General features: G+C 42.1%; 1 protein-coding gene across 2 annotated transcripts; it reads right to left on the bottom strand.

Annotated features, from left to right (window-relative positions):
• Positions 1 to 306: 306 nt before the first annotated feature.
• On the bottom strand, positions 307 to 19,866 carry alx4a (ALX homeobox 4a). Of its 2 annotated transcripts, none has more exons than XM_034579873.1 (4): positions 19,497 to 19,866; positions 9,035 to 9,354; positions 3,251 to 3,379; positions 307 to 2,875 (listed from the first exon to the last, which is right to left on the bottom strand). In XM_034579873.1, exons 1-4 carry the CDS (start codon positions 19,849 to 19,851, stop codon positions 2,555 to 2,557), a joined length of 1,125 nt encoding a protein of 374 aa, XP_034435764.1. In that variant the 5' UTR covers positions 19,852 to 19,866; the 3' UTR covers positions 307 to 2,554. The 2 variants fall into 2 exon arrangements, with proteins under 2 accessions (XP_034435764.1, XP_034435756.1); XM_034579865.1 differs by having other exon boundaries at positions 307 to 2,869; positions 19,497 to 19,851.
• Positions 19,867 to 24,757: the final 4,891 nt, after the last annotated feature.

Below are 24,757 nucleotides of genomic sequence, written 5' to 3' on the forward strand. Positions count from 1 at the left end.
ACAGTGCGATGTGTGTGTGTGTGTGTGTTGAGGTGGGTGATGGGGGGGGGGGGGGTGAAACTTTGAAAGCAGAGCCATGACAGCTGAGGGGGAAGCATGTGTGAGGCATGTTTGTTTTGCATTTACCCCTTGAGCGCAGCTGTGTGCACTGTCCTTTTCTCAGAACACCGGAACACAGCAGACGCCCTCACGACTCGCCCTCCGTCCAACCCCTCAGCCGGAGCAGAGGGGGCCCCCTCAGCCGGAGCAGAGGGGGCCCCCGCCTGAACGTTTGCAAGGAGCAAGGAGACCCTCTCATTCTAGAGACATGTGCTCTTTACTCCCGATTAATGCATGTGCCTGGGATTTGGAGCGGAGAGAAAAAAACTGCATGTGATTTGGACGACTCCGGGGTGATCTGCTCTGCTGACAGGTTATAGCCCCCCCCACCTCCGCTTCTTGTACCTGCTACACAAGGAGGGTGAATGTGGTTCAGTTTAGCGAATTAGCAACGGTTGCTCTGCCTGAAGGTGTGCTACAGGGTATCGGGTTCACTTTTCAGAACCATGAAGACCTTTGTTATGCTTCTAGCCTCAATCAGGCCTCGCAAACAGAGGAAGAACGAGCATTACGTCATCCGTTGACCTCATCTGCTATTTCTGTCACTGGAGGAGGGCGCTACCGGCGGAAAACAAGCTTCGCTGTTTGAATATATAAATGATGTGAGGATGTGCTTTGTGCTCAGAGAGATGACTCTCAGCTCTGGCTCCATTTAACCTCAACCTTGCCACCATCTTCGACTAAGAGACTCTGTTTAGCTAAAATGCATCAAAACTGATATAATACCAATATCTTCTGCTTCTCAGCCTAATTGTCATTTTTCAAACATGACCTGATGAACTTGTTTGAGGTTAAAATTTGCCGTCGGCCCCCGATGCCTCCACGTTCCCATCAAGGACGGTGAACGCTGCCCAGTTACAAGTGGCAGAAACCAGAGCGGCAGAAACGAAGAACCTCAAATTTGTAAGTTATAATATAACCAAAAAAAACAAAAACAACTGATGTGCAGTGAGTCTGGGAGTTTGGGGTCAAAGGTCAGCTGCCCACTGTGCCTGGTTTGTAATCAGGGCTTTCTAGTTCCTCAGCTGTAACATCATTCCTGCAGGAATCCTCTGGCCTCTTCCTGTTGCCTCTCTCACACAGACTCAACACCATCGCTCAACATCCTCCAGATATGTCAGTGTACAGACACAAAGGTGTGTGTGTGGTGAACAGAAGCAGTTTGGTTATAACACAACTGCCTCTGAGATGTCATTAAAGCTCAGTGTGGATTAAAGCTGTTACTCTCTGGTCGGTGGCCTCCTCTGTCTGGTTTTGACGCAAATCATGAAAGAAAAAAAGAGAAAGGCAAACGACGTACAGTATACGCCAGTGCTGCCATGAGCGTTTACCTGTCGGCCTCGACAGCCGGACCCAGTTGAGTTTAAGTCCAGTTAAAAGCTGCTGAACACTGACTTCCTTTCAGTGCTGCGAAGTGTCAACACACTGCGGAATCTCCACCAACCGCCTCTGTTTCAAAGGTGGCGGCTGCTGGTTTCGGCTGTTATTTCTGGCAGTGTGTCTGACTGACTGGTAGGCACTTCTCTCTCTGAAACTCCTGAGACTGGAAACGCACAGGGCACAGTCATGTCCACTTCGGATTCTTGTCTCGCTGAAAACAGAGCTGGCTCTGTTTTGGAGGCTGGCGCTCCCAGGCTCTTCAGCCCTGAGAGCAGCAGGCCCGCTGTGCCCCTCTCACACTCCCACACACACTTCCTCCTCCATCCCTTCCTCCGTCAGTGCGGCAGGTGGATGCCTCAGTCTGACCACACTAAAACAAACTGACTTCTAAAGGCCACAGAGGGGAGAAACACTTGTAACGTTCTCTAGTGAGTGAAACACAAGCCCAGAGGTGTTGGTTCAGAGTTTTGAGATGTGACAGATATCAACAGTTTTCTTTGCCTCAGCACCAGCGTGAAGATTGTCTTTTACAATAATACATACATGGCAAACTAAATTTGAATTTCAGGATGGATGCTGAACTTTATGTTGAATCAAACTAAGCAACAAAACGACAGGAGGGAAAAACACAGTAACACTCAAAACTTAAATAACACGGTAAGAATAAAACAGCACCTGAACAAAGAACTACACTGACAATGAAAGCACTGTACACAACAGAATTTCCTGTATTTTAGCAAATAAGTGCATGGATTTGTTTAAAAACTTTTTCTAAACCTTTCTCTCCTTCGCTTATAATCAGTAATACACTGCAACATCTGTTATACAGTACAGCACCACCTCCCACCAGGCTTTCCACGAAGAGAAATTTGGCAGTGCCATGACACTAATCTTAACAAATCTCTTGTTCTTGTCTCTTGGAGTATTCTTCATCCATCCTTGTATCTGCATCATTATTTTATTGCAACATATATGAAGGTAGTCACTGTTGCCTTTCGAATTTTCTATTTTTCGTGCCTCTCACGTCAAGCTGGGTTTGTCGAGATGTTTCTGGCGTCCAGCAAATACCAACACATCATGTGGCCCAGGATATGGCCGCACTGTGCTCTTTGGCCTTCATGCGCAAGGCGGCGATACTGGAGGACTTGCGGTCCGGGTCCATGTTGAGATCGTACGCGTTGATGCCGCCGGCCATGCCAGGAGACCCCCCGAACAGGCTGCCCATGTGAGCCTGCCCGACGTGACCTCCGGGGCTTGGCACGCCCAGAAAATCAGACATCCCGCTGGCAGAGTGGGGGTGAGGGGTCATGCAGGAGGTCACAGTGTCGCAGGGCACAACGCAGCCCGGCAGAGGAGACGCTGCGCTGCCGCCGCCGATCCAAGAAGGGTTCTGGATCTGGAATATCGACAGGAAAATCAGTATTGTTAAAGAGTGATAGAGCTGCTGCTTTAACCACACTGCCTCTCTCATCTTTCTTATCAGACACAAAGACTGTACGGGTTGTACTGGCTGCTGGAGCCATACCTCAATGTTTCTAGTCTTTATGCTGAGCTAAGGCTCGAAGCTTCACATATATACATGGCAGTGATATTAATCTTCTTATCTCACCCTCTGCAAGCAAATGAATAAACATATTTCCCCCAAAATCTGACTAGTCCTTAAAAAAGAACATTATTGACTGAAATATGAGGGCTACAAAATGATCAATGGCCAGAATCAAAACAGTTTATGGCCTCAACATGTACGTGTACTGCAGTACTGATCGTGTACCTGTGCGTAGTTCTCCGGACGCGTCAGAAGCGGCAGCTCATAAGCTGTGGAGAAGTGTGTCCGGACCTGCTGCATCTGACCAAAACGCTCCCTCTTCCTCCACTTCGCTCTTCGGTTCTGGAACCAAACCTGCAGAGTGACAATGAACGAACGTTACACAACAGCCAGTTTATCTGAGAAAACCACAGGTCGGCACTTTCATTGGCTCAGCATCCAGTCTCGTTTGAAGGTGAGATGGAGAAATCGAATTTCAGAAAATGGAGACATCACATCTTGACCTTAAACAGGAAATACTTTTGAACAGATACAAATCTAAGTTTCCCTTTAAAATGGAAAAAGGATCCCGTTGTGGTACTTCCAAAAGACTGAGAGGGTGAATATCAAAACCATCCGCAGGCAAACACAACCCAAAGGTGTCTTAAGTTATGCAAATGTTAGCTTAACTGAAATAATTAAAAAAAGGAAATTGTAAAGACAAAAATAAAAGTGACTTAGCCTGAGAACAGTTTTCTGCCATATTTATTGATCTAAATCTGAAGCAGTTGTTTATTGAAAGTAAAAAGAAAAAGAAAAAGAAAAAGAAAAGTAATCTAAATACATTTTAGATGAATGGGATTTAATAGGCTTTAGACGTAATGTGCCATGACTTAGTTCAAACCCAAATCTTAAAGGTTTGTTAAACGACTCTTGATCATAACTACCTGACAACAATGACATTTTCTAATTTGATTTATCTTTTTTATCAGCTCTTTCCTCACACTTCACTATAGATCTGCGGAGGCAATATGGGAGATTGAAACATGAGACGGGATTATAACTGGGGTTTGTTTGCATTTTCCTTTTTAATTTCCTGAGGCCTAAAGCTCCGGCTTTGAGTTGCTGTCTCCCTCTAAATTAAAGAAGCACACAGAGCGGAGGACATAATCCTTCTTTCCTTGATGTCTTCGTACATCCTCCGCTGCGCTGCCTTACTCAGAACTCACCAACCCAAAACTTCATGTCCAGGGATTCTTGAGAAGTGGGATAAAACAGGTTTCCACATTGACTTGATGTGTTTAAAAACTGCTTCCAGACTGTGTTTTAGAGCGACCTCCCACTTTTCAGATCACCATTAGGTTTCCTGTCAACACCATCACCACCAACCAAGGAGTGGGTTTCATTTTCAAACAGGCAGTTCAGCAGAGATGTTATTTATCAGAACCGTCCTGGTCCTGTTGCCCTGAGTTGACAGGACACTGACGGGTTTGACATTATGCATCAGAAAATGGTCAAAGTATCATTTTAGTTATTCAAATATCATGAACATTTAACATTTTCAAAATGATAAGATTTAAGGAAACATGTGTTGAGGATTTAGCTTGAGAGAAATCAGTCAGTTGACTAAAATCGAACGCAAACATTTTAGAATATAGGACTAGATGGTGAATATCTCTGGTACGTTTGATGGTCTTCTGCTTAATTTAAGTTACCAGCTACCAGTAGATGTTAGGCAGAACTGTAGGATACTCTAACTCTCTAAAGGTAAATCTGACTTGTATGGCAGTACTAGGAAAGTCATGTAAAATCAAACGCAAACAATAACTAGAATGTCACTCAGTAGAGCACAAACCTCCACCAAGGCCCAACAGTCCCTTTATGAAACCACATCTAAATTCACTAGATCCAGATTTTTATTTGGATCTGCACCAAAGTGCACTCATGCATAAATATTAGTACCCTAAACATTTCAGATTTTTTAATTATTCTCGAGAAATCAAGGAAAAGGCACACAGACAGACATATAGATAGATAGATAGATAGATAGATAGATAGATAGGTTGGTTGGTAGCTTGGTTGATTGATTGATTGATTGATTGGTTGATTGATTGATTGATTGATTGATTGGTTGATCGATCACACATAGAGAATGGCACTTTAAGGTGAATGTGCGCTGCAGCCAGCTCAATGATTCTTTGTTACATGTCAAATTCCATGCTGGTCAACCTTCCAGGCAGAAGATACAGTAAACGGTCTTCCTCTTCACACACGTTGCTGGTATCATATCATCAGAACCCTCCTCACATCATGTACTGTGGTTGGTGTCATTTGAAAACAATCTGTAGACGTTGTGCAGGACATTTTCTCCTCAGCTGTGTCTCAACATACAGTGACACCACCAGCTCTCATCTGCTCACTCTGCTTTGTGGAAGGTCTGTTGGCCATTATACCAGGAGAACATATTTTTGTGTTGCACACACTGCGTCCTGACAGTAATTGGTAAAGACCTTGACAGCTTAAGTAGCTGGTGGACTTTCAATGAGGCTTTATTTATGTTACAGCCCCAGAGAGAAAGAGCAGAGAAATGCCAAACTGGCCCCAGCAGGAGAGCTGTATGGGGCTGCGAACACTTTGAAGTGAGAGAGTGGCTCAGAGGATTGATAACCCGCCTCCGCTGTCACTCATGTCAGCTTCCACACCGAAGGAAAAAAGAAATCCACGGCTGAGCCTGGCTTCGCTTTTCCAACACCCCCAAAGTACTATTAATATCATGGAAACACCTCTGCCCACGGTTGTAGTTCATTAGAAATAAGTTTGTTCCCTTTTTCCCTGAAGTCCTCTGCGGCGTGATTTCATAACTCCTGTGTCAAATAAAGGTAAAACCAGGACACTAGTGAGGGGATTCAAAGAGAAATGTCCCAGAGAGTGTGAGATCTGACTTTATGTTATATACGTGTTGGTATATGAAAGTTTGAGATGCATTATAAACGCATGACTTTAATATAAAAAAATAGTTAACAGTCTAAATATTATGAATGTCGTCTTCTTTATGTTTTTAACCGTTAATATGGATAATGAGAAATGTGTTACCACCACTAAGGAGGTTGTGTTCTCATCAACGTTTGTTTGATTGTTTGTTTATTTGTTTGTTTGTTTGTGTATTAGCAGCATTACTCAAGAAATACATGAAATTCAGTGGACAGGTGTGATACATGTCAAGACAGAACCCATTCAATTTGGGTGTGGATCCATATTAGGAGGCGGCTCCAGGAAAAAAAAGTCACTATATTCAACATTGCAAATTTTTTTTCCCATTTCCCAGGAAGTAATTCATATAAAATAGATTATATTTACTTTATCATTGCTTCATCTATAAACTGCGTGAACATAATAGAAAGTCACCGTTTCTCAGACCCTGAGGTGACATCTTATGTTTTTTCAACAATCAAAAATCATTAAAAATATAAGTTAAGTATGAGACAAGACAAATGAAAACAGCAAATTCTTTCAATCTTGAAGACGAAACCATTGATGATTTGTATTTTTTACTTAAAAAAAAAAAAAACTCAATTGATTATCAAAACAGTTCCTAATATGTTTCTGGGACATAATTTCCTCAGTTAAACATATGACCAATTTATCAGACTCACATATAAATGGCTTGTGCTTCCTGAATTATATACTGTATCAAAGCATATTGTTTTATTGCCTTTTTAAAATTGTCTCTCACATGGACTGAATTTAAAGGCTCCCAAAAAAGTGAAGCCAAAGCATCTCAATCGCCACCTGGTGGCCGTCTGCTGGGTAGGTCATAAATCCCGCCTCCTCCGTGTTAGTGGATGGGATATGGGCCAAACAAAGTCAAGCACAATTCAGATACTTTTTTCTCAAAGAGGGTTTCTGTCATTTTAGTTAGTTCATATCACACTGATATATGTCAGTGCTCATTTTTCCGTTAAGTTTGGTTTTAATTAGTTATTTGATGCTATAAAAATGGGCTGAGACATCTTGAACAGCTGAGACTAACTCGTGATTGGTTGAGTGCACGTCTGGCTCCATCCCCCAATCGCTACTGCACAGACTCTTCGTATCCAGGATCATTTTGTTTAATTTCTGGATGGTGGGAGGAAGTGGAGACGCGTCATCTCTCATCAATCAGAGAATTCACTTCCTCTTGGTCGAACAAGTAACTTTGTTTATTTGTAGAATGATGGGAATGACTTGACTATTTCAGCATTTCTCTGATTTAGGCGCGGCCTCTTGCAGGAACCAGCGTCTCCTCCATCTCTCGTACAAATCAACGTTTCCTGTTATTTCATCTCCCGTTGACTGTTTGGATCCATAAACTCATGCTGACACCTGTGTTTGCCTGGTGAACTCCACATGTCAGATGCCATCTCGGCTCTCGGAGCTCTCTGGCCCAACACAACGGCAAATCCGAGAGATGTGATGTTTTTGAAACCCCGTGACCTCTGACCCCTGACCCCCACATGTATCTGTTGTGCATATGACTCAGATCTGAACTTTCTCCCTTTGAAACCCAGAGAATAAAAAAAGCAAACAACCCTGAGACCCTGAGAGCTGATTTTTTTTTCCTGTGCGTGTGAGAACCATCAGACAATGAGGTGTAACATCACACTCCACAGATTATACTCTCTTTACCATCTTGCTCGTCCATTTCAAAAGTTAAAGCAAACTTTTGCAGCGGTAAAGATTTTTTTTATTGACTTTTTTCTCCGTCCAGATGCAGAATTCATGAGCTGTGAGTCGGTTTGCGTGTGAATGAGTGAATGAGAGCAGATCCCTGCTCTCTGACTGACAAGGCATCTCATGTCTTTTATCTTTTCAACTTGAGTGTTTGAGAGGGCCGCTGGGAGAGCCGAGGGCTGTAAAGCTACATCCATCTGAGGCAGGCAGTTCTGTGATAGTACGAGCAGCAGCGCAGAGCGGAGCGGAGCAGCATACCTTCAGAGGTTTGAGTTATAACCCTGTGGCTGCACAGACTTCCTGTGTTTCACTGCAGACCGCTTCTGGCCACTGTTCCAGCTCATCGTGTTGAAGGTGACTTTTAATAGTTTCTTATCTCGTCACATCGCGCACAACATATAACAACGCAGCCATGTTTGCATTCATTTCAGCAAAAACTGGAATATGATTCGCCTCGAAATTCTGACGTGACCTCGTAATATCAACTTGCTCAAAAGCCCATGGGAAAGGTTTCACACCTTCCCCCCAGAGACCACAGCAGGGACACATTCTTGTCTGGACAGGATGTTAATGAAAGAAAAACACAGAAAATCCCGGGGCTTTAGTCGTCCACGGTGCACGCGTACACGCCACACAAATGCAGAAATGGTGGAGGTCTCGTTCTCTGTTCGCCGGGGTTGGAATGCATTACAGCAGCCATGACTGGTTTGGATGCAAATCAGGGCCGGGAGGTCACCACAGGGGTTCAGCCGCAGAGGTGCAGTACACCTCGGGCTCGACCAGCACCTGAACTGAATTCAGCTGGAAAGGCCGTTGATACCATACCAGGGAAACACATCAGAGCCGAACAAGTCTTGTCACATGGTGATGAAAGCCTGCTCCCCTCCAACTGCACATATGAGGCCCAGGCTGCAGCTTGAAACCTTAGCCCCCCCGGGGCCCCCTGGCCTCTGTTAGCTCCCACTCCCCCACTCTCTCCCCACGACTCCCAGATAAATCTCTCGTGTTGTTCTGTGAGTGACGTTATCTCTGCAGAGCTGCAGATGTTGAAGGATCCATGAGGATGTGTTGTTTAAACATTGTTCTGCTGCGATGAATAACTTTTTTCTTTTACTTATTGATGTGACGGCCATATGGTTTCATGAAGCTGCTGCAACCATTCGACTTTTAGTGTAAATAGAACGTTTTTAAATTAACCTCCCTCTGTGATGAAAGATCTGAGATGTTTGATGGTTTGTTTTCTTTCCTCAGAGCAATTTGCTATTTTTAAACCAATTTAGCTCCACATGAAGTTTCCCTCAAACGCTGTTGTTGCTTTACCTGCACACGGGCTTCAGTCAGGTCCGTCCTCAGCGCGAGCTGCTCCCGAGCGTACACGTCAGGATAGTGCGTCTTCTGGAAAACCTTCTCCAGCTCCTCCAACTGGTAGCTCGTGAAAGTCGTGCGGTTACGTCTCTTCTTGCCTTTGTTGCTTTCGGCGCCATCGGCTTTGTCCATAGGGCTCGATAGGTCGGTGCCTGGCAGCCTGTCTGAGGCCGGCTTGACACCTTGATCCTTCAAAGTCAGGTAGCTGGTGTCCATTCCAGGTGGGTCGGAGTCCGGGCCCAACTCGGTGTCGGTCAGACCTGAACCGTCTTTACCTGCAGAGACAGGGAGGAGAGGAAACTGTTACAATTTCATCAGGATTGGAACAATGGACTCAAACCAGATCGGTCTGGATTTGTTACCCTCTGACCGAAGATGAACGTGAAAATAAAGGGAAGTATGAAAGTCATTACAAGATGTCGAGCAGAAAGTTGTGTAATGACTTGGCTACGAGAGACACAGCCTCTCACTATGAGAGGACAACGTACAGTGAGATAAATGAGCATCATGATCTACTGCTATTCTTCTGGGTTTTAGGCTGCATGGCACAGTGAACTGATCTGAGTCATGTGTCTGGATTCTCAAGATGAAAACGACAATAAAGTACAAGAGGAAATCTGTTAATATTCAGACTTCAAAGCTCTTTAACTCTCTCTCTCTTTAGTGCATTGCTCAAAGTTGGTGGAACTGGATTTTTACTGTACTTTTCTGGCATTTTTTCTTTTGGGAAACATCTCAAGTCTCCACACACACAAAATGCACGGTTTCATCCAGTGTTTTACCCATAAGCAGCAGCTGCTGGAACAGAAATGACAACTGACACACTGCAGTGCTGTTTCTCAGCTTTCTGCGAGGATCTTAATCTCACATCCAACAAGTCCTGCCAATTACAAGACAAATGTGTCAGAACAACACAGACACTGGGCAGATTACAATGGAACTTGGTGGAAGGATGTGATATGGGCCAGGGAAGGTTCCATTAGGCTCCGGATCAAGAGGCAGATCCAGGATTTTTTTTTACTTTCTTTAACATTGTGAGATTTCTCTGATTCTCTGAATAATTCATGGCTCTTTATGAAAAAATACAGACATATTTATGGGGCCGGTATTGATGAATGTGGTCGTTTTGGTGCGGATGAAAATCCAGATCTAGAGAATTTAAATGTGGTTTCATGAGGGGACTAGGCGTTCGACTGAGTGGCAAATAAACAGTAATAATGATGATACTTATCCTTTTCCTCTGGCAGTTTATTCCTCTCTGGTGATACATTTGTAGGATCATTGCTGAGTTTGTGTGTTGATTTGTTTTTTCTAACTCGCTGTGTAATTGATGCATGACCTGGATCACCGGCTGCTTCTAGGACCCAGTTGCTGTAGTTTGTGATTTGGTGGAACAAGACACCCTGCCCTTAATTTTGAGACTGGCCAAAAGTTACGGCTTTTTTTATGTTTTACAACAACCATCACCAACCTCTGCCTCACACACACACACACACGCACACGCCGCACACACGCACACACACGCACACACGCACACACACACACACACACACACACACACACACACACACACACACACACACACACACACACACACACACAGACAAACAAACACCATCCTTTCCTCCACTTACACTCTGTTTATCAGTCTTGCATGTGATTGAGGTTAATCAAGTCCGTAAAACACTCGGTCACCTGGCGGCAAGACTGTCACAAGTCATTTGCCGGGGAGTAAACTGTAGCCATGAGAAAAATGAGAGCGATCATTGTTCACTGTCACACACGCGCGCACACATGCTTGTTTCATGGCTGCAGCTTAACAGTAAAACCTCAGGCAGCTCTCTGATCATAAATTTCCATAGCCGTGTCTCTGCCAGTGTTCTTGTCTAAGCTGGCAGCTCTTTTCTCCCCACTGCTGCCCTTCACTGCACTCACCAGTATCTCACACACACCTTTGGATTAATACACATTCCCATCATGTGTACAGGACATGCTTCCACCCTGCCCAGTTTGGCCTGTGAGCCGTACTTTTTTCCGTCTAATGACGACAGCGCCGCACCTTCCTGCTCCTTAGTACCATCTGAGGTGAAGTTATTTTCAGGGACGCTCATCTGCCCATCCTGCAATTTGTCAGGTTAGAACCAGGAGGTGTGTGCTCTCATTTGAGCTCGGTGTGCAATTCTCAGCACAAACACACACACACACACCCAGTGACCCTAAACCACAGCCATGTTGGGTAATGTGCTGCAAGGTGAGGTGATAGATACACAGATACAGGCACAAAATGGCAATAATAACCGCATCAACCAAAACATCTTCGACAGAACCATAAGTTAGTTTGACATTATGTTATAAAAGCTGAACAGAAGCGTGAATAATTATTTATTGGGGACATGTTACACTGACTTATTGTATTGAGGAGTGAGTGTTAAAATATGTCAATGCAAAACTTGGTGTTGATACGGTTAAATCTGTCTTTTGGTACTAATTCTAAAAAATTGTTGCTCTATGTACCTTAATTTGAGGAAATTACTCTTATTTTACTTTACAAAAAGCCCAACTATACATAAATGTTGTCCAGATACAAACGGAAACATTTTAAGGTCAGATAAGCAACTGAGTGAATCTGAAAAATGTTTCAGTGTCTTTGGTTTTTGGTTTTGGTTTTTCGTTGGCATCAAGAAAACTACAGAGGTTTTACTGACACATGGTGCTTGTATCTCAGTCAGTTGGGGCCTTGCTGAAATAAGTTATATGCACCGTCTCATATGAAGCTGCTGTTTTATTTTATTCACCCTTGCAAGGAGAGCGTAACCCCCACTGGTTGGAGACCCCATACTGCACACAATGCAGATATTATATTGTATCACAGTAATGTATTGTTTAACGGTGACCAGACCAGATGCTATTCATCTCTGCGAGATCCAGTGAGCAGCGGCTCTCTGGTTTCTGAGATGTTTACTCAGCAATGCTGGAAGTGGATTTGGGCTGAGGAGCCATGTTTTGGTGGCAGACCTCTTGCTCGGGGTCTCAACCCCCGCAGCACTGCCTCGCTGTTGGGTTTGAAATGGAGCAAATGGGGTTCACCCGACCAAAACCCTCCCTGGATGTTTCATCCTATTTCTCCAGCGCGGCACCCACAGGCCCCACAAGGCGCGAGCTGTCAGACTGTTTGAAATCATGAGGCCTCTCCCTGATCAAAGACCGTTGTTTATATCGCATGTCACTAATGTTTTCTTGGCAGGAGTGGAATATTGTGACAGTCTCCTGCTTGTTATCCGTGCGATCCGCTGTAACTGTGAGGCTCCCCAGCACTGCCCAAGGTGAACAGCGTCGGGCCCTCCTGCAGAGAACTCACCATATGTAGCATGAACATAAGAAAGTCTCACTGTAAACAACGCCTGTCACGATATCATCTCTGTGCAGAGAGACTGAGAAAAACGTGCTGCATCAAAAACAATCTCACTGTTGAAATTCAAAAACAATCACGATTTGCTCTATCTTCAATTACACAAGCGACAGTTTCAGCTCACACCTGCACGTCTCCGTCCCGACAATATTCCAGCAAACTCACGACTAAAATCCATTTTTTACATTTTCGGATTAACATGCCACGCAAAATGTTTTGTGTTGCAACCACAGAATGTTCTGTTTCAACTGCAGAGGGTTCAACAGTCAGCATCTGTTCAAATTACCCTGCACAGTGCGGAGAGCAGGGTCGGCAGCTCTGTGCGGTGGGCTCAGAGAAAGTTCTGCAAAACTTCAATACACACAAAAGTGCCTCAGAATAAGCTGAGCAGCGATTTACAGTTTATGTCATGTGTAAATTTCCACACACGGGTTTGTAAACAGGTCTAAATTTTCACAGGCAGCGTACACAAGAGTGAAATATTTATCTGGAGTACGTCACAGTGTGTCTCTAATGGCGTTGACATCAGAATCAAAATAAGGATTAGCTTCCACCGGGCCTCATTTTAATATCGCGAGGTGGTTCCCGTGAGGATATCGGGACAAAAACAATGTTCTCCTGGGTCAGACATTCAGCGCGGGCGGCTCTCGACCTAATTCAGAGTTGAAAACGAGGGGGCAACATCAAAGTGTAATTTAACTGGCTGTAAAGTGACAGGGCACCATCCGTGCCTCTTTATTGACTGGGACGACTGGGGTCAGCTCATAGTGTTAAGAGGAAACACTATAAATTACACAGCGCACGGCAACTGAGAGAGACTTGTTCCTCAAACTCAAAAAAAAAAGAGACGAAGAAGAAAAAAGGTAAACGTTGTTTAACTAAATGCCGAGAACGGAAGAAAGGAAATGTCTGAGCAAAGTATTTATTTGTACGTGTTTTACCGACTTAAAAATGGATTAGGATGTAGCGTGGAGCTTCGAGCTGTGGATTCCTCTTAAGTCTGATTCTGTGTCGGCTGAACAATCAAGTCAAGACAGTGGAGTCAAGTATATACGGTGAACTTACAGTTACTTATTAACACGTCCGGCAGTGATAGAACAACATCATCATTAATTTAGAGTCGTGTTTCTGGTAATTTGATGAATATATGAGCAATGTTCACTCTATTTTTGCTCTGATTTTGGTCTCTACCGATTCCTGAGGGACTTCTCTGACTTCTTAGCTTCTGAATGCTCCACAATGTTCCCCAACTCATCAATAAATATGTCTCTCTCTGCCATTTGATGACTGAAAACTGCTGTCAGACATGCAACCAACTTGGGACATTTTCCTGAACTTACATGTCTGAGTGAGTTGCTCCTGACATTAAATATACAGAAAATGTCAGGAAAATTCAGCAGGAAAATGTACAGCAAGTGAATGTTGATAACATTTTAAAAACTTGAGGTATGTCAAATTGTAAGAATACAAATATCTCAGGATGAAAAAGAGTCTGACGAAGATGCAAACTTGGAAAGACAATGAGACTCATGAGCTTTTAGTTATAATGCGGATGCTGCATGTGAAACGCTGTGTGTGCCTCATGCTCTATACCCACCCCTCACCTGCAGTGTGTTCCAGAAACGTTCCTCCTGCTACGCTCTCTGTTTCTACCCAACCTTCCAGTATTTTTCCTGAGTGCATATCTGTAAACGGCTCATGACAACAATGGCTGTGAACTCAACAGAACATATGACCCAGACAGCTCAACACAAACTACTGAAACTTCTCTACAAAGCGAAGGGGAGCTGCATTTTCAGATTGTCACTCTCTTTAGCCTTATTACTTTGAGCTACCACTTTCACATTGTGACATTGTTTACACATCGACACGGTAAATGGTTATTTTGTATAATTGTTAAATTATAAAGAGATAAATTTAAATCTTAATATTTATTCGACCTCTGCTAAAGATACAGACAAGTCTCTTCTAGAAATGTAACCTCATCTCAAATAGCACGACCAAGAACTTGCTTTGTGCGGTGTCAGGTGCATGTGTCAAAAATACACACACACATACATACACACACAAACACACACACACACACACACACACACACACACACACACACACACACACCACCCATAGATATAATGTGTTTTGCACACTACTGCTTTGATTTGGAAACAGTTGATGTGTCTTACAGACCGAACCTCCGCGAATAAATCTATTACTTTTTTTTCTTTTCGTGATTCCGAACCATTAACTTTGAAATTCAACACTGTTGACTGAGGAGAGCGATTAACCATTTCAGCCGGCTGTGCAAAATTCACATACCAAACAATAAAATCCATAAAGTCTGAGCCAGATAAATCACCTCTCACACTCTTTTCCTCGCGCTCTTCCCCCCGGTGTCTCTCTCTCCCCCCCCACCAGCTCTCTTCCAAATGTTTCCCTCAGACCTTGGAGCAAAACAGAGTTTCCCTCATCTTGTGTTTTTGTTGTCTGATCGGAGGAGAACATTCCATCTGAGTGGGAAAACGCTCTAAAGAACCTTATTTTTTTTGTTGCATAGAAAAATACTTTGCTGACAAACTGACTTAACAACATCGTTTCTTCCAGGCAAAGGATTCATGGACGGAAAATCTGAATATTCAAACATTAGTCTGAGGACACAAAATGCAATTTTCACCAGCTGAGATATGACTCCCAACAGTGCTGCAACAATTCTGTAAAGGTTTGAGAAACACAACTCTCTGTGAGGCTCATAAGAAATAAAAAACTCTCAGACAAGGAAATCAAATGAAATGGTCAGTATCTTAAGGCCTGTGTACCCAACAAACTTAATCCCAGGAATTAGAGTTGGTTTGTAAAGTTTTAAGACTAACAACTATCGGCTAAACGTATTGACGCAGCCTTGGAAACTGTTTTCCTGAACTTTTAGACGATGTGTGTTTAGATTCTACTTATAGAACTTTTCCCTCTTCCTTTGAGAGTTGCTTTTCGATCGGTGAAGCCATGTGACTTTGCACAAGGAGGTAACACTGTAAGAAAACCTCAACCATGTTCTCTGAAAAACTGTCGTCCATGACTGTTGAGAATGCACATAAAAAAAAAAGGAATCTGCATCGGTGTCATTTTACATGAATCGGTGACAAAGAGACCAAAGGAAGTCCTGAGCCGCTCGGCCGTGCTGCTCTCACTCGGCCATGCAAACTGAGCCTGATGTAAATTGCCCTGCCAAACTTCAGGCCAAACGCTGAAATGAACCTGAGTCGGTGTCACCTCCACTCAAGTCACTGACTGGCTGAAGTGTGCCCCGCTTGTCTGGGCGTCTTGGCTGGTTCCCATTACTCCCTGCTCGAACCAATCAGTGCGGACGGACGCCACAAGAGGCTGAAACGGTCGAGTTGTTGGGGATAAAGACGAGGAAGGAAGAAACGGACAAAAGAAGAGATCTTCATTTTGGGCTCAGCCTCACAAAGCAATGCAGTCACACCTGAATGTTGGTCACCGTGGAGATAATGGAGATAACTGGATCTAATTCCTGCTTAGCCTGAAAAGCAAGTTATGGTTTGAGCTGCAGCCTTTTATGTTTTCACATTACACCAGTGCTGTTGTCCTCTGTGTCATTGGAGCAGTGAAATGTTTACTGTGTAAAACTGGACTCCGAATGTTGCAGAAAGCTCTGCTCTGACACCAGAGACATACAAATGGCTGTTTCGAATGGATTCTCTCTGCTGTGTGTGTGTGTGTGTGTGTGTGTGTGTGTGTGTGTGTGTGTGTGTGTGTGTGTGTGTGTGTGTGTGTGTGTGTGTGTGTGTGTGTGTGTGTGTGTGTGTGTGTGTGTGTGTGTGTGCGCGCGCAGAGGAACTCGCTCTCCTCTCCAAACAGATGAGGGCAGGGAAATGGAGCTAAAGGTCAGCACCCTCAGACACAGGGACATCATCAAAAGAAGAAGGGTTTGGTCTCTGGAGGTTTATGAAGACATGTGATGCTTGAAAACTTTCAAACTAAGTGAGTGAGTGAATCTTGTTCAGAGTTTTATTATTTCAAACAAGGAGCTCCTTTGCCAGTTTTATATTGATACAGTAAATATATTTATATAAATATATTTTTCATCGTTTGGTGTCCAGTCTGTTTGTTTCTACAACTTCAATGTACATTTTTGGATGTGGTCAGTAAATTAAGAAAAACTTTGAGGTACTCCCACTTTGTGGTACTTCAACTTTGAAGTACTCCACTTTACTTTACTATACTTTACTTGCGTATTAAATTTCTACTAAAAAATGTTCAGAAAGATAGCTGTTGTTATTTACAACATTTATTCATTTCATTTCAGATTAATATTTGATACAAAAATAAATTCATCACCTGTGACAACATGCAAAGTTGATAAACTACAATATTTAAATGCTGCTTGCATGTTAATTCATGGGAACGTTCTGCATGAGTAATTTGAACTTTAATGACCTATATTCAGCCAATAAGTATATTTTTGAATTCCGGATTTTACTTATACTCACGCTCTACATTGTTGTTTTGATATTTATACTTGAGGCTATTCGCTGAGTGCTCCTTCTAGCTGTATGTTTTAGTACGTTTGATTCGTGGAGTTTTGTATTGTTGAAAGGCAGCTCTGACTCTCCCTCTGCTCTGTGCGCCTCTTCCATGCTTCCTTCATTTCAGTAACATCACCAGCGTCGGTGTGTTGAGTGAGAAACACAATGAACTTGTGTTTTGGTGACTTTAACGAAGGTAAATGTTTATCAGACACCTCTGTTTCACATCCCAGTCATCACATCTACTCTGACAGAACAAATCAAACCACGAATAATAACGATGAAACAAAATACTTGGACAAAAGAAACGAGTCAGGAAGTAAAATACTGCAGCATTTTCCAATAAAGTCCATAAAGACATCAGGAATCATTTCTCATCCCGTCTCCAGTTAATTCAGCAGATTTTACTGCTGAATTCAACTCAGTGAAAATACGCGTAAATACATCGCAACGAACAGAAATATTTTATCTTCACACGACTGACACATGAAAGTGAAGTTTATTTTTTAATGCACATCGTGATAATTATTATAATTAATAATTAGTAAAAAAACATTGAGTCACATCGCCGACATGTTTTTTTTCTACAGTGTGAATCCGGTTTTTATTTATTTAATAAAACAATAAAGCATAGACAAGCTGCACTGACATATTTCAATCTAAATATACAGATTGTAAATATTATAAATTTGCTCTTCCTATATCAACAATCGATTGATCTCTGCCTATTAGGGCAGTAAATTAAATCAAAAGAAGGCGGGAGCTGAAATTAAGTTTAAAATCCTTCTTAATAATATAGGGATTAGAGGGAATTCTTTTATATAATAAAATGTTTTCGTTTGGACTAAATATTTTATTTTACTTTATTTAATCTTGACCGGATCTTTGTCAAAGTTAAAAGGTAATAAAAACTTAACAGCCTTTATAAAAACACTGTGGAGAAAATGTTGATCTCCGTCCTCGACATGTCGGAGCTGTAAAAGTAGTTTTTTTTTTTAAAAGCCTCCAAACATCTTTGAACTAAATCTACTAAACATGTCAGAGTAACAGTGACGGACACGCGGCTCTGTGGCTTCAGTCAAATAAAAACACAGTAAAAAAGAAACGATTCCGTCTTTTTACACAAGGATGTTTTTTTATTCTTTTTTTTATGTCATCTAATTTATCTGATGTTGTTTTATTGTTGCGGTCGTAACTCATTCTATTTGGGGTTCAATTATTTACTGTGTGTTTGGACGTGATAACGAGGCGTAATGTTTACACAGCAGCTCGAGTCATTCTGAGGAAAAGAAAATGTGTTTGTTTATTTTTTTGTTTGTTTGTCTGACTTGTGATTTCTGTGCCTCTGTTCTTTACAAGTTGTTTATTAAGCTGAGCGCATAAATACACTTTGGATTAAAATATATAGGACTCACTCTCAGTACAGCAAATATTATGTGAGTGTGTCCACGTTTTATTTTGTTGACACATCTAGTTCCTCCGCTTTTTATTGTGTGTGTTTTTGCAGTCGATATTTCCAGGTGAGTGTGTTGCTGCTGCTTCAAAGTGGCCTCCTGCCTAATGAGGTGACCCTTTTATTTACACCCCCATCATTCACCCATTACAGCCGCGTCCCCGCGCAATTACGTCTAATTGGAGCCAATCAGGGCAGAGCAATGAAATGAAAATATTATCAGTTTGGAGCTCGCTATTTGTGCCATCTGAAAACCTGTTAATTCAATTGTCCGACTCAGCTCCAATGTTGAGGATTGTAATGCAGATTATCGCATTAAACGCGCCCTAATTTAATTTTGATGGCCAACGGGACAATCTGATAGCCGGGAAGATTATGGCTCTTCTCTCAACTGTGTTACGCACATAAGTCCCGCACGGGCCACGTCGTAACGAGCTGGGATGTAAGTGTGTATCCCGCTGCTGCTGCTGCTGCTGCTGCTGCTGGAGACAAAAGGTTCACGATGCGCTTTTACGCACGGAGGTTTTCCATCGTGGAGGAGAATTTGAGACAAAACATAGAAGTTGAACCATTTTTGGATACGTTCTTTTACCAGTCGGACAGTTAAGAAACAACTAACGTGTAAACTAAGTTTGGTTGGTTCCCTAAAGGAACCACAAATGGCCTGGTTCTGCGTCATGCGCCATCATTTGCGTCCGGGAATTCCTAACCGCATAGTCAGGCTCCATCTGCGGCGTTTGTGGGTAGAAGTTGAGAAAGGAGCGACCACTGACAGGTTACAAACTCTTCTGCCCATGTGTTAGAACATCAGACATATAATTAATGTTTCACAGAAGTGCACGGCTCTGAGAAATCTTTCCCATATAGCAACTATTGGTGCATAGACTATAATTCTTGTCATCCATGTCTGCTGCGTAATGAAAGCTTGGCACCTTCTCACCTTTCCATCTCCAGCACACCCCTGCAACTCAGTCATCTTAAAGTTTACTTTTGTATTCTTTGATTTCCACTCACCGTAGCAGGGGATGAGCCCTCCGTTGTGTCCCCTCTCCGGGTGCAGCTTGCCTTCCTCGGAGGACGTTTTGCAAGACGACCTCTGCATAAACAGGTGGTATTTACCGAAAGTGCCTTGCCCAGCTGCGGCGGCATCCAATGACTGGCACTCCTGCTGGAAGGGGCTCCGGGACTTCTCTCCGTACGCCTGACCTTTGTTGGGCAGGAAGGCGGTGGGGCTGTATTTGGTGTCAGTGGCCGGGAATGTCCTAAAGTGGTCCGCCTGGTGATCCCTGCCTTGCGCTGCTGCAGAGGGGCTATAATATGAATCCATGGATGTCATGTCGCTGTATGAAACGCAGGTCTCGGTGTCCATGCCTATAAAAAAAGTGAAGGAAAGAAAAATACCAAACTCTCTCTCTCACTCTTTCTCTCTCTCTCTCTCTCTCTCTCTCTGCAGACGCCCCTTCCTCTACCTCTACACACACACACGCACGCACACACTCACGCACATGCACGGAGAGAGAGGCTGCGGCGCGCACCAGAGCGCAGCTGGGTTTGGTTATAAAACGATTCAGATCTTTTCTAGGAACCACTATCGTTGACCAAACACTCCAAACTCCCCGCAGGTTTGAGGAGAGTTACACAAACGTGTCTGCGCTCAGAGGATGAGACTCACAGCTCCCGGCTCTCTGGACCTCTCTCTCCAAAACTGATTAATGCTGATGATATGAACGAGTTGGGCCACTTATTAGCTGGAGGACAAAACAAGGTTCACAAAACAGGGGCGGGGGGCTTAACACATGACATTAATGTAATTTGGATATGAATATAGCCCCATGAGTGATGGCACTGGGGCGGAGAGGGCACAATTTTACGCTTCATTCGCAATGGTTCATCAAGGGCAGCTCAGACTCAGTGTTCCTGCTGCTCTGTGGTGAAACAACAGTTAAACATGAAGAATCGATCATTTCTTTTAAGTATGGGTCTTTTATTACTTTTGCTTCTATTCAATAAGGAGTAGAACATTTTCTAATGTTGATACTTATATTAAATATGACTTCTGAACGCTGTAAATATTTATATTTGATCATTTTCCAAAGAACACTTTGGATCATCAATTCTATATTTATAATTTTCATTTCATCGAACAGTTTGGACTGCTTGCAGTGTCTGTGAATATTTCAACATAGATGTTTAAAATTTTGCTTAGCCTGTGTATAACTCTTGATAATAATATATTGTAATTTTACAGCTTTTGTGTCTCAGTGGTGAGCTATTGAGAAAAAATGATATTTATGTGCGTGCAAACATTTAAGAAAGCCTCTCTCTACTATTCAAGACATTATTTAGAGCCTTGACACTCTGCAGACTGGAAAAGTTAAACACCCTGAAAAGAAAATCAACATAATTTCTTTGTAGACAAACTGTCTACAAATTCCTTGGGAGACAATCGTCTTCAAACAAATGACGACATTAGAGGTCAATCCATTATTGGCTATAACTGGAAAGTTGTCCACAATAACAAAAAACAGTATTTTTTGAGGCCCTGTGTATTGTACGGCTCATGATGCTGAAATAACTAAGTACACTTGTCTAAATTGATAATACAACAAATTGCTAGTTCATTTTTTAATGTCTTTGTATTTGTCTTGGTTGGAAATCAGATTTTGAAAATCTCACTTTTTGTCTAATTCTATAGCTTTGTTTCCCATCCACCACCTAATACACTTATTAATATGTAAATAGGCCCTTAAAATGACAAAGACTATGAAATACAATTTTATTTCAATATAATTCATGACAGTAAAATTTATTTTAGTACAATATATTTAATTGAGTTTTATTTTAAGCAAAAAACCATCTCTTTAAAGTGAATTGTCTCCTTAAAGCACAATATTTTATGTCCAATAATATTTTTGGATCTTATGCTTATACAGTTGTGATGAACCATTGATTTGAAATGTGAGCTCATGAAATTGACTGAATCAATTACTTTCATGCACAAATAGTCTACTGCACTTAATTTGCTTTCGAATTTATATCTATAATATGATTTATAACAGGCATTACATACATACCTCTGTTTATTTGAAACATAAAATGTGATGCTCATACAGTAATCTGCCTGAATAATGCATTAAGTCTATGAGAAGATTTCAGATCCATGTGGAAAAACTGAACTTTTTAATAATTTAAGTTGACCTATAGGAGATAAACCACACGCAGTTTGACCCGATCAGTTAACGTGTCTGTGCACTGACACTCACGTGTAACACAAGTTTGTTGTTAAACTAAAAACGTAGGATAAAGCGGCTGCACTCACGGAGATCTTAAAAAGTGACAGACTAACGGCTAAGATGCTACACATTGTGTGCTCATACTGCTATAAACAATACAAATATATTCATACAGTCATGCACACATGGCCGACACATGTACGTGTACGAGTACATGTGTGTGTGTGTGTGTGTGTGAGTGAGAGAAAAAAAAGAAAGCAGCTGAGAGACGGAGGAGCAGGAATCCGTTCCATCGTACATGATTGGATTTCAAGTGAAGTCCATCAGGCTGAAAGGTGTCTGCACTCATTCTGCACATCTGAAGTCATGTTCATGCTCTGAAAACCTGGCTAACACTCAGCTGTAAACTGTCTCAGGGGGGAAAAGATAAAATGACTTTACAACAGTTTATGTTTCATCTAATACAGTCAGACAAATATCTAATTACTCTGAACTCTCCCTCCATATGTCAGCAGCTCGCTGTATGGCAGTGAACCAGACTTAATGATTACTTAGCCCACTTTCCAACCTGCTGGAACACTACACCTCAGACTGGGCTATTCTTAGCAGTCAGCTTATGAGGTAATGATCCTGTAATGTTATAGCCTTTATACAGATTTACCAATTTAATGAGAGTATTTGATAATTGCATTAATAAAACGGTTTATTCGTGGCTTTCATCAGGAAGCCCAGTGTGTACCTGCAGGCCTCTGAATTGATATATATGTCTGGATGTTGTCTCATGTGTTTTTATCACCGGTGAAGCCCCAGGAAGTCTGCAACTGCTGTAAATAAAGACGGAATATAGTGCGTTTAATATTTCCATTGGCATGTTTAGAGGCCGCTGAATCATGCTTTGGCCACAAACAGGATTTGATCTCCTTTTATTTCACAGGGAAACTGTGTCCCCAGTTTTACTAAGTGTAATTGCTTTATTATGAGAACCATGCAGCGTCCCTTTCATTTGCAGCATGCGATGGTCAGAGTGAGAACGTGAGGAACTGTGTTCCCGACTGTTGAGAAGTTATTTACTTGTCAGTTTTCTGGCACGGCGAGTGAACGCTTCCCTTTAGCTGCAGACCCACCTGCAGTGAATAAGGGAGCTTGGAAACGCACACATGAGTACATTACACACCGACTACATTCATGCATACACATAGAGAAAATAAAAAAACCTGGCATCATATTTTACTTCCAGAAATACAACCTTCCTTTGTTTTTATTAAGTTACACATTTACAGTCACAGTTGATGACAGAAGATGAATATTTAAATTCACTGACTGTTTTGATTACGAGTCAAATTAAGTCATATATTTTATTTGTATGTTTTTATTCCCGTGTGGAGGCAACTGGTTTAAATCTGCTAGTTTATAAGACTCACATGATGACAGTCCCTTGATGATAAAATATTCATGTGATGAAATCTATTATACGTTTAATGGACTCAGATTATAAAGACAAATATGTTTGTTGGTAGCAAAAAATTCAAGCGATTGGTAATTTTATATATTATCCATCGTTTTCAGCTGTTGTGTATTTCTAACTATCGCTCACAATTTGACAATTCAGTGGAGAAGGAAATGGGGGTTTATCAGCATGAAATCCTTCTTTGTGGTCGATTATATACATTACATGAACTCCACTAGCACCACTACATGAAAACCCTTTTTAAAATAGATAGGGTTAATAAGTTTAACGGACATTTAATTAAGACCTCTCAGGAAGAGAAAATGTCAGCAGACAGTCGTCAGCTTCTTCTCAAATATTTCTCTTCGCCGGATACTTCTAAACTAAGACTGTATTGACTTATAGACGTGACAAATTTTTTAGGAAGCCCTGTGTAATTACGTTTTATTTTCTGAATTTTCCGCTCTCTCAGTGACATACATGAAGTCATTGTCCTGATGGCACAATGAGTAAGACTGTTGTCACAGTCAGTGACCCTGAAATGGCTCTTTTAGTGTGGGCTGTCTTCAGATGCCTTGTTCCACCGGCCAGACTCGCAAGATATTTGTGAATGTGGGGGTTAAACGCAAACACAAGGAAGAACCAAGAGCCCACATCCTCGCTGCACTGGCAACATTAAACTTCAGCCTCTCCAGTTTGACTTTCGCCTGTGGCAAAGTAACTTGATTGAGGCCTTTGATGGGCATTAATACACCGTGGAGAGACATCTTTGTTTGGGAATGGAAATGAACATAAAACGGAAAGCGGAACAGGAAGGACAGAGGCCCACAAGATGATCTTATTTAATTTCACATAAAAGAGACATTCCATCTCCACTGGGTCTGTTTGGGCATCTCAGCGTACTTCATTCTTAACATACTGGGGATCATACGCTGTGTGTGTGTGTGTGTGTGTGTGTGTGTGTGTGTGTGTGTGTGTGTGTGTGTGTGTGTGTGTGTGTGTGTGTGTGTGTGCGTGTGTGTGTGTGTTTGTGCGCACAGAGGAGAGGTTTGTCGAGCATTGATGAAACCAAAGCAGCCTTTTGAACACATCGAATGTGGCAGCAGACTGAAATCACATTTCAGTGGCACGGCTCAAATCATCATCAGGGACTGTCCTGAGCCACTAACCTCCTGGTCCTGGAAAAACATCTGAAATGACTTCTGGCCACATTCTGTCTTTTACAGTGTAAAATATGAGGTAACCTCTGCTTGTGTGTTTCATGTGAATATCTGCAGTGTATCTGACTGAATCAAAGATTACTCACATGTCAGAGCCTATAACAGGGTTTCCAGTGGGGGACAACAGTCCTGCAGCAGCAGTCATCCTGGACTCTTTGATGATCACTTGACTCAACCCAGGTCGTGTATTTTTAACTTTGGTAATTATAACATTTGGAAAAAACAACATTTCTTCTTTAATTTAACATCTATTACATATGTTTTTTACATTTGTCTATTTCCAACATTCATCAATTCGTATAAAGTTTTAATTAATCTTATGCTGACAAAAACTTTTATTTTTTGCTTTATTTCTGACTTTTCTGTTATTGTATT

Source organism: Hippoglossus hippoglossus, chromosome 3 (assembly GCF_009819705.1).
Source record: "Hippoglossus hippoglossus isolate fHipHip1 chromosome 3, fHipHip1.pri, whole genome shotgun sequence".
In the NCBI taxonomy this organism is placed as follows: Eukaryota; Metazoa; Chordata; class Actinopteri; order Pleuronectiformes; family Pleuronectidae; genus Hippoglossus; species Hippoglossus hippoglossus.